Source organism: Pyrgilauda ruficollis, unplaced genomic scaffold (assembly GCF_017590135.1).
Source record: "Pyrgilauda ruficollis isolate IOZ18807 unplaced genomic scaffold, ASM1759013v1 scaffold32, whole genome shotgun sequence".
NCBI classification, from domain to species: Eukaryota; Metazoa; Chordata; class Aves; order Passeriformes; family Passeridae; genus Pyrgilauda; species Pyrgilauda ruficollis.
Window position 1 is genome coordinate 874,263 of NW_024524600.1, and position 14,498 is coordinate 888,760.

At 36.1% G+C, this 14,498-nt stretch overlaps 1 protein-coding gene across 5 annotated transcripts in view; it reads right to left on the minus strand.

The window, feature by feature from the left end:
* Positions 1–1,341: 1,341 nt before the first annotated feature.
* The window catches only part of SCYL2 (SCY1 like pseudokinase 2), a 34,644-nt gene continuing 21,487 nt past the window's right edge, over positions 1,342–14,498 (minus strand). For 3 of the 5 annotated variants that reach the window (XM_041474372.1, XM_041474373.1, XM_041474376.1), the window contains 9 exons: positions 14,057–14,179; positions 12,696–12,809; positions 12,247–12,379; positions 10,376–10,494; positions 9,651–9,751; positions 9,033–9,099; positions 8,811–8,897; positions 7,590–7,709; positions 1,342–7,006 (listed from right to left, as the gene is read on the minus strand). In XM_041474372.1, coding sequence (XP_041330306.1) covers positions 6,356–7,006; positions 7,590–7,709; positions 8,811–8,897; positions 9,033–9,099; positions 9,651–9,751; positions 10,376–10,494; positions 12,247–12,379; positions 12,696–12,809; positions 14,057–14,179 — 1,515 coding nt within the window. In that variant the 3' untranslated portion in view covers positions 1,342–6,355. The remainder of the gene's footprint in view (positions 7,007–7,589; positions 7,710–8,810; positions 8,898–9,032; positions 9,100–9,650; positions 9,752–10,375; positions 10,495–12,246; positions 12,380–12,695; positions 12,810–14,056; positions 14,180–14,498) is intronic. The other 2 variants (XM_041474374.1, XM_041474375.1) reach the window with 2 other exon arrangements.

Here is a 14,498-nt window from a genome sequence, read left to right on the forward strand (position 1 = left end):
ATCCACCTTGTTACCTTATGAACCATTCTCCAATCCTCTGAGCAACTGCAGTGGTCTGCAGCTGGTAACACAGCTCTACAAATGCTGACATAAACAAGATTAATCTAAAGTTCTGGTATATGACAAATCCAAAGGTTGGACTAGAGATATTTAAGTGATTAAATACAGAAAATTAGCTGCCAATATCAAAGGATTCCAGGCAAAGAAAAACCAACCAGCTTCCCTGTTTGAAGATTTAGGCTATCTGGATTAATGAAAAAGTTTGTAAAAATGTCAACTTTGCTCCACAACAAACCAACCCAGAACATCTGGATTTCAGCACATGAAACCTTCTACCTTAAGAAACAGGCAGGAGTTACGGATCCTACCAATATCCAGAAATGGAGAGACAAAGAGAACATTACCAGAGTGAAGGACATACCAGTCAGATCAGGACTGTAATTAGCTGACCAAATTAAGGCAGGTATTTCCTCAGCAGGGGGCTGGCAGATGACAGGACTGTGCTCACTTGATGGATACAACTGTGGAAGGAAAGGGGCTGCTGTCATCCTCAGCAAGTGAAAACAAAAAGAGAACTGAAGCCAGCTGATGCTACCTTTCCATTTTCACCTCATCTATCTTTTGCTCTTTTACTCTCTTCTCCCACACCATCTCTGGCCAACAATGATGCTTCTAATCACATCAGACACCAGATGTCTTGTACTTGAACGATGTATACGATACAAAAGGCTGAGAACTACATTTCTTCAGAGTGCTGGCAAACTCTAACCTGCCAAAGCAGTGTATCTTGAAATTCAGGTTTAGAGAAAGGGCTGGTTTCTGGGTCAATGAGCTGTGAAATGCAAATTGAGATCACTATGTGTCATCAGAAAAAGCAAATGCTAATTTTAGAGGCATCTAGTATGGCAATTTCCCCCCAGAACTTTAATCCACTGCATGAAGACAATATGTGATGACATTTTACAAATATCTGGACAGCAATCTCAAAGAAATGAACCCAGAAGGACAAGGGATATAATGTATTCCGAACAAAATGTACAGGGGAAAAGTCTTCTACAGAAGTTACTGTTAGTTAATTTAATGAAAATTATTAATAAAAATATCTTCCAACGTGAAAATATGAAAATTCATTTATTTCCATAGGCAACCTAATTCAGAGTACAAAGTGATGTGTATTTCTCAAAACTGTCATTGTACCTTTTACATAGCTTTAAAGTAACTGATCTAAAAGTTGATACAAGAATAATTTTGGTTTTGAAGAGCTGTCCAATAAACCAGATATACACTAATGCCATGCTATGACAGTTCTATTTATGAATCACGGCTGACACAACAACAGTATCACTATAAATCTCATGAGAATTTTAATGTTTTACAATCAGAACATAAAACTGCCACTAGTACAGAGACTGTACAATTAGACAAATAAACAAGTATTAAATATTTTGCACAAGGCCTGAGTTCACTATAACACATTTTGATTTACAGCTTCATCTCAGAAATCTGTACAGCAGTTAGACCTGTTCCAGAGAATTTAAAGAAATACAACTTCAGGGCTTATTTGTTATGTTGATACAAGGGTGAGGCCTGAAAGGCAAGAGGATTTGGTGTGTGAATCCAAGGTTTTACTGCCTTCTGTAACTTTCTTTCAAAGCCGTCAACACCTAATGGAAGGTAATGTACAAGGTAGAACCTCACTTGAAAATCAGCCAACTCATCTAAAATTCTCCAGATAGGTTTCCTCACAGCTTTCCAAAGGAAAAGTTCACAATGAATATATAAAATGCAGCATATCTCTTAACAAAGAAAAAGAAGGATTACATATACAACAGGGTATTTATTTCTGTATTCCCCCGCCCTTCTTTCATTGGAAATGGCACAAATGACCAAAATCCCACCCAACCCCAATAAAAACCCCTAATCAATAAGCAAAGGTCACTCCAAAGTCCAAAAACTTCATTGTAATGCAAGATCCAGTAATGCAAGATCAAGTGTTCATAAACTTATGTTTTAAAAACTTTCCTTTTCTGCTCAAGTCACACAGATGTAGGCAGACTAAGCATGTATTACTTATAATAGATAACACAAGTATCATATAATTCTTAGCCTGTATGGAAGCTTTATGGAATTTGATTCAAATCTAACTTCTCATTTAGTCTTGTTTTTTTGGTGCAGTTGAACTGAAAAATCAAAAAATCCTATAATCTAGAATATAATCACACTTATCTATCTACAGACATAGATAACATTACAACAGAGCTTATAATACAAAAGTCAACATACATTTTTCTTACTTTAAAAGGCAATCAGGGTATTTGTTAAGGTTCCAGAAAAATGTGAACCACTTGTTGCTAAGAAGACGAAACAGAAAAGGAAAGTTTTAAAGAATAAGGCTTGAAATGTTGTGCACCTACACATCCAAAAATTCAGCCTTTTACTTGGGGTACTCAACACCTGTGTAAGGCCACAACTTCTCCACAGCATTTCTTATTCACAGTGAGGAGAACATAGCATCTTCATTAAAAAACCTAGCATCTACCCATGCTCCCAGTAGAATTTCTCCCCATCTCCCAAATAATTGGTAACTCCTTTACCTTTCAAAAGACTCCACTGGTACTGCTGCCCCCTGCATAAGCAAGTTCCAAGGGCTGTTCTGTGCCTTATTCACACCACTTATGTGATGAAAAGGAACAGAAGATCGGTTCCCTCCTCCAGTGACACCTTTGCCATTTCATTCCTGGTTTCTCTCAAGAGTCAGAACTAGGGGCTTCTCAGATAATCTGAAACTCAGTAGTTTTAAGGTTCTCCATCAACCCAAGTAGAGAAGGTTTTTCAAGCCTCTTTAATACAATCCTTCCCTCTAGCAGAATTAGTTTTTCTGTGACTGAGTTTTGAGAGGATGCTTCAGACACTTTCATACTTAAACCCAAATGGAACCAAGAGCTCTAATATGGAAAACACTGCTGTCTTGGTGCAGTCATGTTCACTTAGCATACACCAGAGCAGCCAAAGCACAACTGATATAAGATGTGCAGCTATTTTCACGTAGCTTCTCCTTTTGTAGAAAACAAAATACAGATGAATCACTTAAAGAATAGGAACTTATGCCCTTCCCTTTACCTCCCCTTTACAAATGAATGTAAACTAGATGGGCAGGGCATTTCAGCCCAGACCCCGTCCTCATTTCCACAGTAGAATGAAGACATGCTGACAGTGTGTGAGCAAAGTGGTGCACAGTGGCTGCTGTGATGATACAACCTGACAGGCTTTCACATTTTTCCTTTAAATTAGGTTGAATATGAAGGGCAGAAATTTAGTGTAATTTACTGTCTTCCTCAAGGCATTGTAAAGAATAACTTATTACCAGGTTACTATTTCATTAACAGCATTTGTAGTTTCTTAACCAGGTACCAATTTCAAACCTGTGTTCTCTGCTTTACATGAGGACTAAGCAGACCCTCTGCTTCAGACCAAGCTAGATGTAGCACTGCTTTCCATCCAAGCTCAGCCACAGGAGGCTCCTGGAATACCCACATTTTGTAACATTGTCCCTTCCCCTCTGTCTTTCCCAAAAACCAACTTGGATGCGAAGCACAACTGCTGCTCTCAAACAATTCACTCTGGCCACAAAACAAGTCTTCCAGCCTCTTGCAGGGCCTCAGAACCACAACTTGTAAGTGCAGAGATCAGTTGGCCAAGGATTCCTAAAGAAAAACTATTGTAGCAGGAGCCAAGTGGCACATGGCCATGGTGACTTACCTCTTGCAAGTTCTCCTTCCTTTAAGTTAAGAGAAAATAATTTGAGAACTTCAAACTCACTCATTTTGACACACTAAGCAAGAAGCATCTATGTGGAAAAGGGATTGGACTCACTGCTTTTGTTTTATTGGGTTTAAAAAAAAAAAAAATTAAGTAACTGGAAGATTTTGTTAGAGCTTTTGTAAGCACCCTTTCCAGTTTTCTTTCTTGTTCTTTCACTCTGGGCATTCTGAAAATTGCAGCAAACAAGAGAAATCAAAGTTATGCTCTCAAATATAAATGGAAAAAAGTCCTATTGCTTGAGTCAGATAAGACCTTATTCCATTGCATTACGACTTCAAAAAAGAGCTTATTTTAATTTGAACCTGTAGGATTTATTTTTACTTTGTTCTTACAAAATAGATTATGTTCTGGTATAGCCCATGCCAAAAGCACATACCCCAAACCACACAGTTTAGGAGGTCTAGTGAATGAAATCAGATCATTTTTTTTCCACTTTCCCTGCAATAGGTTAAACTAAATCCAGTTCTGAAAAGCTCCCAGTCCAGAGACATCAGTGACTGAAACCCCAGATCAGGACACTGACTTTTAAGACTGCCTTTGCCATAGATATATTAATTTGATACATTGTAGAGTCCTATGAGATGTTGTTTCTAATATAAACTTATTTTCCAAATAATTTAGAGGAATACAGATTCAAGTAATTCTTCAAAGGATTGCCTTAGGTTACCCTAACAAAACACAGCTTTGAAGAAGACATGAGTGTGACTGAGAGTATAGAGTGCCAGCAACTGTAAATGAACTTAAATAGTTCAACAGTTCTGGTATTGTACTTAGATTTACATGGATATTTTAACATAACCTACAATGCTTACCATGAATATTAACAGCACATAAGCATCACAATGTATTAGGTATTGTTTTCCAGACCACGAATTTATTGGTCCCGGGTATTTTAAAATAATAGGACTAATGCAGCAGCTATAATACATAAATAATTCTTTAAGAAATATGCTTAATGCTATAACAGCTTGGAACTGTGGAAGTATAACAAAATACAAGTCATATTTACAGCATAAGGCCCTTTGGTTTCTTAAGCAGCAAATGAAAGAAGAGTTTCTTCAGTGAAAGGCTTTGAAAAATAAAGCAAGTAGGCTTTCCATAAAAAAGGTAACTAGTTCTTTCCTTCTCAAAATAACCATTTATAGTCTTCAAAATACTAGGTAAGAAAGCTCTTGAAATTCTTAGAGAAAAAAAAAAGTTAAAACTCAACAGTAGTATCTGAGAGAGCAGAGATTCCACCATGGGCAAGCTGAACATACACCTTCTGGAAGTAGAAGAAACTACTATTTGGATTTCTGGAGACCTTTATTGAATTTAGAGTAATACAATAAAAAGGATCTGAAATACCTGTGTATTTGTCATACACTCTAGAACTTACAAATCCATATTTGAGAAATCACTTCATGTCAATGTATCCTTCATAAGGACTTCATTTAAATCAAAAGTAAAATGAAATAGCTCACTCTAGTAAAGGCAATTTATGGCAGTCTGCTTTTTCACAAAACCCTGTGCAAATTGTGTAAGGTGATCCTTTTTCATCGTCTCAATTGAGCTAAAAATATTAATTAATTCAAGATGTTTCTGTGTAACTATGTAATGTGTGTTTAGTTACACAGTTGGGGCAGTCAACATGTGAATTTTACATTTACATTCATTTTTGAGGTTTCATAACTACAGGTTTTTTCACATCAGTTAGAAGCAATATCATATTAGCCAAAACAATGGAAAATACAGTAAATGTGATGAAATCACCACATGTATTTTAAAATCCTGCTTAAGTGGTATGTTGCTTTTGCTATGGGGCTTGTAAGAAGGATCTAGCATTATAAAAGAGATTGTAAACCAGCATGACCAACCTTTGAAGCAGTGTTCTTACCCTGTCCCAAACTTGAACCAAAGTTTAGAACAACTTCTTATGCCTGATGAATCTTGTTGCAGTCTACTACCACATTCATTACATTAGCTTATATGAGAGAAGGAAGTCAAAATATGCTCCCTTCTTAGTCTCACCCATAGTTATGCGTTAGAGTGCTCTCTGTATAATTTGGTTATCAAAAGTTTTAGGCCAGCATAAGAATTTTCTTTTTGCAAACTGTCATAGGACAAAATGACAGCTTATGACAAATTCAGGCAACATGAGTAATTCTCCAGGTTTGCATCCAACAGCAGCATTATCCCCTAAGCATTTTTGCTGAACTTTAACAAAATTGTGTAGGAAATTCCATTGGACTTGAACAGTTTAGCTCTGAAAAATTTCAATATACTTCTTTTTCAGATGAATATATGCATCCTACCTTCAGCACTCTCATGTTGGTAAAAAGACAGGAAATCTTTAGCATGTAAGATGACTTTGGACTTACACAATTCCACTGCAGTACCAGGTGAATGAAACATCAGCCTTTTTTCCTGCCCAGAAGTCTTTGCTGGGTTGAAAGCTTCCCCAGGTCATGCTTTTATTAATAAAAACAAGATGTTAATCAGCTTACCCATGATCCAAATTTCACCAATCTTTGAAGGAAGAAAACAAAACATTTTACCCAAAAAGATCTTTTAAGTCATTGCTAGCTGAGCTGCTGTTTGTCATTGTGTTTGCTGGTTGTGCAAAGTTCTGAGGAGAAAAGAAAGGATTACCCTGTATCCCAAAGCCTGGCTGTGCTAGCATGTTCATCTGAGGTGCCAAGGCTGTATTGCTCGCATTTGGGGACCCTGGCGGTGGCACAAACTGATTAACCCACTGGCTTGATTTCTGTTGAGCCAGCTGCTTCATGCTAACTTTGGGTTTTTGAGGACCAAAAAGATTATCTAAAGCGGACATATCTGGGGGTCTGTTTTGTTGTGTCAGTGGAGAGATTGCAGATGCAGCATTCATAGGATTGTAATTTGGCATGTTGGCAGGTGGTACCATGCTCATCTTGGTTGCTCCTGTTGCACTTGGACCACTGAAGAAATTCTGAGTAGCGAGACCTGATCCCATGGTGAATCCAGCAGTCTGAAATCCCATGTTTGTATTGAGTCCATTTGTCATATTTCTCTTTGTGTTGTCAATGGGCGATGAAAATCCCATTCCAACACCCACAGAAGGAATGGAAGAGAAGGTGTTTGAAGATGCAACTTGAGCTTGGTTGATAGGACGGCTGGTCAAAGATGACATGTTATCTATCAAGGTATCTGTCAAGTCTTTTGTCTGCAGAACATATAAAATGCAGTTAAATGTTTTTCCTTTACAGACACGCTGGCAACAGTATTTTATCGTTACCCCTGCAGACCTGGTATTAATTTTTCAGAAATTAGAATTCACTGCACGGAATTGGGCATGAAAGTAATATAATACACAAGAGAAATTATTTGTGTTCTTTGTACTTTGCACTAATTGTTATGCAGCTTTAATTTCACATCTCAGACTACACACAAAGCACTAGTGTGACTGTTTGCTTAAATGCCCCACTCCTATCCCCAAATCCTATATATATTTCCTTAATAAACTCTTCAGAGAAAAACCTTTCTTTGTATGTCCTTTTACCTTATCTAGTACCACGACCTTCTGGTAATAATGATACCCTTGGAAACTCCAGCAATTTAAAAAGTTGGAATATTGCTAATGATGCAAATGGAAGGCACATGAAAATTTAATTTAGCTTTTCTCAGCTGTGCCGTTGTACCACCAGAGAAAACAAAAGTGACTCACTGGAGGAAAAAATGCTAAATGCATACAGCTCTTGAAAAAGCATCAGAGTTCCAATGGAAACAGTGCAGTTGTTCTCTCTCACCTGCTTCACTGGAGGTGTTACTGTAGTTGTTTGGGGCTTAAGAGGTTGCTGGCTTTTCAGCTTCTGCGCCTGTTCTTGTTCTTTAGCTAACTTTTGCTTCTCTTCCAGTGTAAGTGAGGCCTTTAAAAGGGAAAGTACTGGTAGTAAGTTGCACAAAATGGTTGTTCTGACATTCATATTATTATTTCATACTAGCACCATTGTTTCAATAATATGTGGTAAACATTACAATTATTTATACAAAAGAGAAAGGCAATAAGTGAAATCTACTATAATATTTACCATATTGCTAGAAAGTACTTAAAGCAAATAAATATAATATTAAGAGCAGCACAGCAAGAAATTTGAGCAGATCTCAAATAAAACAGATCTATCAGCAAAACCACTTTAGCTTTGTTTCCTTAATACTGGGCATAAGAAAAAGTGTTCTTCACAGTTTTTGTTTTTATATGGTTACTAACTTATCTAGAAATGCAATTGACCATGGAGTTGAAAAAGGAATTTAATTTTAAAACTGCTCAAGAGTCTTTTGAGGATTTAACCTCCACTTTTGTTAATAATGAAGGATGAAATAATTAAATCATTCCCCCTTAGCCTAAAATTAATGCAAGGATTCAGATAACTAGAAGGAGAAATGATAAAACATACAGATTCTGGGGAGCCATTTCCATAATTAGTACAAAAAGAATTTTACAATACTTAAAGCTTATGTTTACTGTACTGCTGCTTATATTTTATGCTCTGCTATGTTTTTCCTTCACTTCTTGTATTTAACCACATATTGACTGTTTTCACTTAACTTTGAAAGGTACAGTAAAAGTTAGTCTCTACTACTACCTAAAATTCTACATTTTATCTTCATTTCTCTTTGTCATTTTATCATAAGCATCCCTATTTTGCTTTTCCTACCTACATCCAGTGGTGAAGTTTCAGTTTCATTTAAATCTATACTTAAGGAGAAAGAAAATGACCACAAATTTATAATCCTAGTTGTTGCCTACTTTGTACAAACATATTTTCAAGGAAAGGCTTGCAACAAAATTGAAGGGTATGATCTGAACGTTTTTCATGGACCTTCTCATGTGACTATATAAAGCAGTTAGCTTTTCTACTAAAGCTTTAAATATGGTACCTATATACACACACTCTTTTTCTGCAACCCCATCAGCCTTGGATTAGACAGATGGGAAAAAAAGCATTACAAAATAAAACAAAGCACACCTTTCTCTGTATTGATGACATCTCATTCTCTTTACTATCAGATCCGCTAGTTAGAAGGTCAGTTCCGTTATTAAATACTTTGTCAATCTGTTTAAGTTCAAAGAAAAAAAACTTTTGTTATTCGAAATACTTTGTAATATTTGTAATTTAAGGCTATGTAAATATCAACTAAGTGATTGTAAATGTCAATGTTCTATGTGTAAGTTATATATTGCTACTTACCTGATTGCCTGTACCACTAGATCTTGCCTCTTCAGCCCCACTCATTTGGTTGGCTATGTCCAAGGATCTATACATAGTGCAGAGTATATTACAACAAGACAAATTTGCAATCACATCTACAACACTAATCTAACAATGCAGATCATTCTTTTGCATTTAAATAACACCAAAAAATTGCATTGAGAGCAACCACTTCTCCATAGCGCCTTCAGGAGACTGGCAAATGTTCCTTTGAGAAACAGTAAACATCTCTTAATAATTTCCCATGGTCTTCATTTCTCACTTTGAACAGGGTGACCCAGACTTCAGATATCCCAAATTATTTTGTCTCAGAAATCTCACTTCATATCAGGCTCCATAAAATAACTCCAAATACTTCAAAATATCACAGCCTTCTAAAAGGCTGCAATGTATATGTTTCTCTGATACGGTTTATTTCTCAGCAACTACAGGAAAGCAGCTTAGCACATAGAAGCAGATCTTCTGACAACTGCACTTATTTGAGATAATTCTCAACTACTGAACTTAGAATTACCTGATTTTTTTATTGCTATGGCTAGAGTTCTCTAACATTTGCCAAAAAATGACTACTTCTCCAACACAAACATTAACACTTACTTCTGTTGCTCTTGCATGACATGAAGTTGCTCAAGTTTTGTTTTATGCTCTGCTTCCAATCTATTGAGCATATCTCTTATAACACAAATAAAAGAATTGAACTGGAAAAGAAATAAATACGAAGTTTGGATTTTGCAGTGATGGAATCAGATAGGTGTAAGTTAGCAGGTAATACCTCATAAACCTACAATATACAACGTAACATGAAGTGCAGACTTTTAAATTATTTACACTCCACCTTCATTCTTGTGCAGTAGATAGCAAATTACAAGCAGAGTGCATACAGTGAAACAGGGAAAAATACAAGCCACTAAAAAAAATTGAAATGGGTGAATGCAGACAAAACCTCCATATATGAGTATTACCGGATTCATATTCAAACAAACCTATTATTCCCTTTCCCAATACTTCATAGCATCATAGAATTTATTTTAATGCTTATTATGTTAGTAGCTAACTGCTTTTGCAGGTATTTGGAAGGTGACAGTAATAATTTTGAATGATTTTGAATAATTTTGGGTCTTTCACACCAGATCAGTTAAATACACTAAAAAATAACAAGCTTCAAACATGGAAATACAGTAAAATTGGGAAGGGTCTTTCTATTGCTTATTTTCACGATAGACACAGACATGCAGTAATGTATGAGTTTCTTTATGACAACAGTTTAAATTTATTCTCTGATAACTGTCAAGGAAAAGTGTACAAAACAGTCATGTTCCTACCTGATTGAGATTAAGATTGTTCTCAATACTAAGAGGAATCAGATGGGGCAACACTTTTCCTGCAAGCTGTTCTTTGGTAATTCCCAACTTCTTGTGAGTAAATGTACATTTGTAAATACCTAACACAGGACAAAAATAGGCGAAATTGTTAAGTTTAGTAAACAATGTGAACAAACTTGAAGTAGCACACTCATGTATTGATCATCTGAGCAACCACTGTGCTTGTGTGTGAGCAGGGACAAACATGACCAAGAGAATATTAAAGGCTAAGTACTGACCCATGACAAATAGCAAGAGGCTTTGCTACAGTTAAGAACAAGATGTCCAAAGTCACACTTTGCAGCTATGAAACCTGGTATAAGTGAATGTATTGTTCTGGCCAATTATCTGAGAATATACATCTTTGAATGTGCAAGTGATTTGCCACAAACTGACATGCTGTCACTTGAGAAATCAAGTTGCATCAACTAAGGATGTGTTCTCTCCTGGCTCACTACAAGTAGCTAGGATTAACTATCATCCTGCTCTCTGATGTTTTTTAACAAAAACTGCTAACTAGAAGGTTTGGACTGTTACACATAGTATCAGAACTCATACTTTATCTCTTTCAAATTCACTGAAAAAAGAATCCTGGCAGGCATGAAAGACCCAGTGTTAAGCCCAAACGTTCTGTAGAGTTTCTCTTGTGAAACTCTGCTGAAATAGTCCAAATTCTGGTGGCAAAAACTGAACATATTAGCATAAAATACACAGCAGCTTTCCTCACTTCCTATGGTAGTAGAAGAGAGCTGTCACCAAGACAAAGATGGTGAAGGATGATATTATTATTCTGGAAGAAAGGAGAGCTTGAGTATATAAAACTGATTTCAGCCCATCATTTCCAAACTAGGATTCACTTACTGTATCTGAGTAGAATTCAGAATTAACACAACTAAAGCAAAAAGAGTCCCTTATTCTTGGATAGCAAATAAAAGTCAAAGCTGCAAGGGTTAAGGGAAACAGGCAGCTTTAGATCAGTACAGACAAGATGCCTTCTTGCTGCTTTTGAGCAAATAAAAATAATGCTGCTATCACATATTATTACAGTGTTTATTGAGGGTTACTGGCAGTGCAGCTCAGCTGTTACAATTGGTCTACACCACGTTGGTGTCAGGAGGAGAAATAGTCGTTGTCTTCCAATGGAGTCACAACTCTTCCTTGGCAGTGGCTCTGGTCATCTGGACTCCTTAAGGCCATTCAATTTGCTAAAATCACACACCCTAAAACAGGCAAGCACCAAGTGGCAGTAGGAAAGCTCAGGTGGGAGTGAGGTCTCCCCTCCCAGAAGTACCAAACCATTAGGCTTTGTCAGTCATTTTGGGAGACCTCACCCAGACTGTGTTCATTTCTGCCCACAGGCACAACTGCATGCCTAAATATCCAACAAAATGAGTCTAACAAAACCTGCTGTAAAGAACAGCAGATTTGTACACCATCATTTACAGCATCTGCCATGCAAGAGTGGTAAAAGAAGGCAACTGCAACATCTCAAAAGCTCCAGCATCTGAAAGATGACAGCTCATATATTCTTCTGAACAAAACGGCCTCTCTGACTCTGTGGAGAACCCAGTCCATGTAAGTGTCACAGCCCAAGAACTACAGCAAGTACTCAGAACTGCACCAGGCCCTAAGGACTGAAAATGTATGTACTAGTGCACAAATGTCATAATAAGGTAACAGAACAGGGACTACAACAGGACATATTCAAGAATCAGAAAGTTTTTGATAGCCATTTTAGGGATACACGATGTAAACATGTTCAATGGTAACACAAAAAGCTCTTGGATTAACAATATCAAAGCACAAAAGAGAAAGTTGCAAGTATTTGTTACCTAAAATTCCCATGAGCACCGCAGGTTCCTTTGACGGAATTTGTTGTAGAAAAGGTAAAATATCATCAAGCACAAACCATTTATCCAAGTACTCCAAAATCTTGCCCAAACACACTAGTGAGTTTACCCGGACCTGTGAAGTACGATAAGAATTAAACAAACTCTTTATTTGTAGAAAAAAACCAAAACAAATTTACAAAACTCGTAAGAAAATCTCTGTACTGAAAAATTCAAGACAAGTTAAAAAATGCTAAGTTGTTAACAACTTTAAAAATTGTTAGAGCAAAGAAATGCTGCTTCTGCACTTTTCAGAAGTTTTTAAAAAAAAATTCACTAAGAAATCAGAACACAATGATCGGCTTTTCTTTAAAGATACAACATGGTAAATCCAAAGTAATTAAAGGTTACAACATTTTCTGAACACTAGAGAATGTTACTATGATACTTACAGCAAGAGAAGAAGTTTGCAAACATGCATTTTTAATTCTTGGAATTAATGAATTTTTCATTGATGGATAATCTATTAAATTGGCAAACGTGGGAATTATGTTTAGGCAAAGCTCCTAAAAAAAAAAATCCACACAAGTTTAAAAAGAAACATGCATATTTATTATAAAATTAGTACCAATATAACTCAATATCAGTTAGTTTGAAGTGTCTTAAGCTTTCCTCTTCAGGAAATATTAAAAGAAATATGTTCAACTAAGCTGCCCTTAATCTATCAGACTCACTTAAAAATAGCTAGAATAATAAAGCATCATGGTATGTATGCAGAAGCTTCAAAAATGAATATCAGAAAAAAGAGTGTTCATAAATTCATACTATTTAAACAGCAAGAATATCTTGCATTTTCACAAGGCTCTTTATATAAAACCCAGCTTTTACTACATCAAACTATCAATCTCTTACATAAATCAAGAAAATTTCAATGAGTACTATCAATAAGACTGCAGTACAATGATAGACTGAATAATAAAATATAATGTCAAAATTAACCATACTTTAGCAACAGAGAAAAAATAAACACATAATTTCAGACCAATCTCAAAAAAACAGAGACAGTAATACTAAGCGTATGTTGTAAGTAAACATCTCAGTAACCAAAGCACTGATGCAGAAAGTAACTCATGACAGATACTTAGAAACAAAAACCTTTGTCCCTAATATTACAAAGGCTTTGCAAAGGCAAAGTCACATCTGATTATCCAAAACTGCCTTTGAGAAATATTTTGTTTCTTTATTTCCCGCTCCTGTACGTTTTTGGGTAACTGGAAGTTAATTGCAGTTGAATGATTTAAAAAAATCCCCAGAAGAACCTCAGAAAGGTAGAGAAAGCCTGAGGAGAAAAAAATAATGGATATATAAAAATGTCACTGCAATGTATATTAGTATGATTTTACAGCACATCAGGTCTCCTGAGGTAACTGTCAGCACAGATGTTCTCACCAGCAGGAGCTCAGAATAAGCCACCTCTCACTGACTGGTACAAGCATGCATGCCTGCATGGTTTCTGCTGCACAGGCAGTGAAATATAAATGCATATCCTACTTTCTGCTATGGTGCCTTGTAGGAATCTAAGATAAGAGTATTAGAACAACAGTCAAGTGGTTAGCTTCCTGGAAAACAAGGAAACTAAATTTTACTTTAACAGAAACAAATGTTCTTTAATAAAGCATTCATCTCTTTCAACATTCAGGCATATACATTTTTATATTTTTTTTAAGTAAACAAACACATGAGTATACAAAAAGTTGGCATGTCAGCTGAAAGAGGAAAAAGGAAGTTTTAATAAAGGCTGCAACTACTACACCTGGATCTGAATCGAAGGTGCTTCCAAGGCTCTATAAACCATTGGTAGAACACTGTTCTTTATTTCATCTGGTGGAGTTTTGGTTAGAAGCAAATCCATTTTTTGCAGGAAGATTAACAATATCTATTCAGAGAAAGACAATTCAGAAGCCAAAATTTTAACTGCAAAGGATATATTTACAACTTGAAGTGTGTTGTATCGTATCAAAAAACTTCAGAAGTTTTCTTATAACTCAGTAAATGTGATCACTTACCATGTTGCTTGCCTGAAGGCATGGAAGACAAAAAACACTTTGACATGTTATTGCATTTTAAAAACAGCAAATACAAATCAAACAAAATATGCATGTTCTAGACTGATTCTTCTGAAATAACAAATCATAATGACTCAGTAGGAGTTCTTGTTTCTGCTTACAAGCACTTGTAAATAGCTCTTGTTTCTC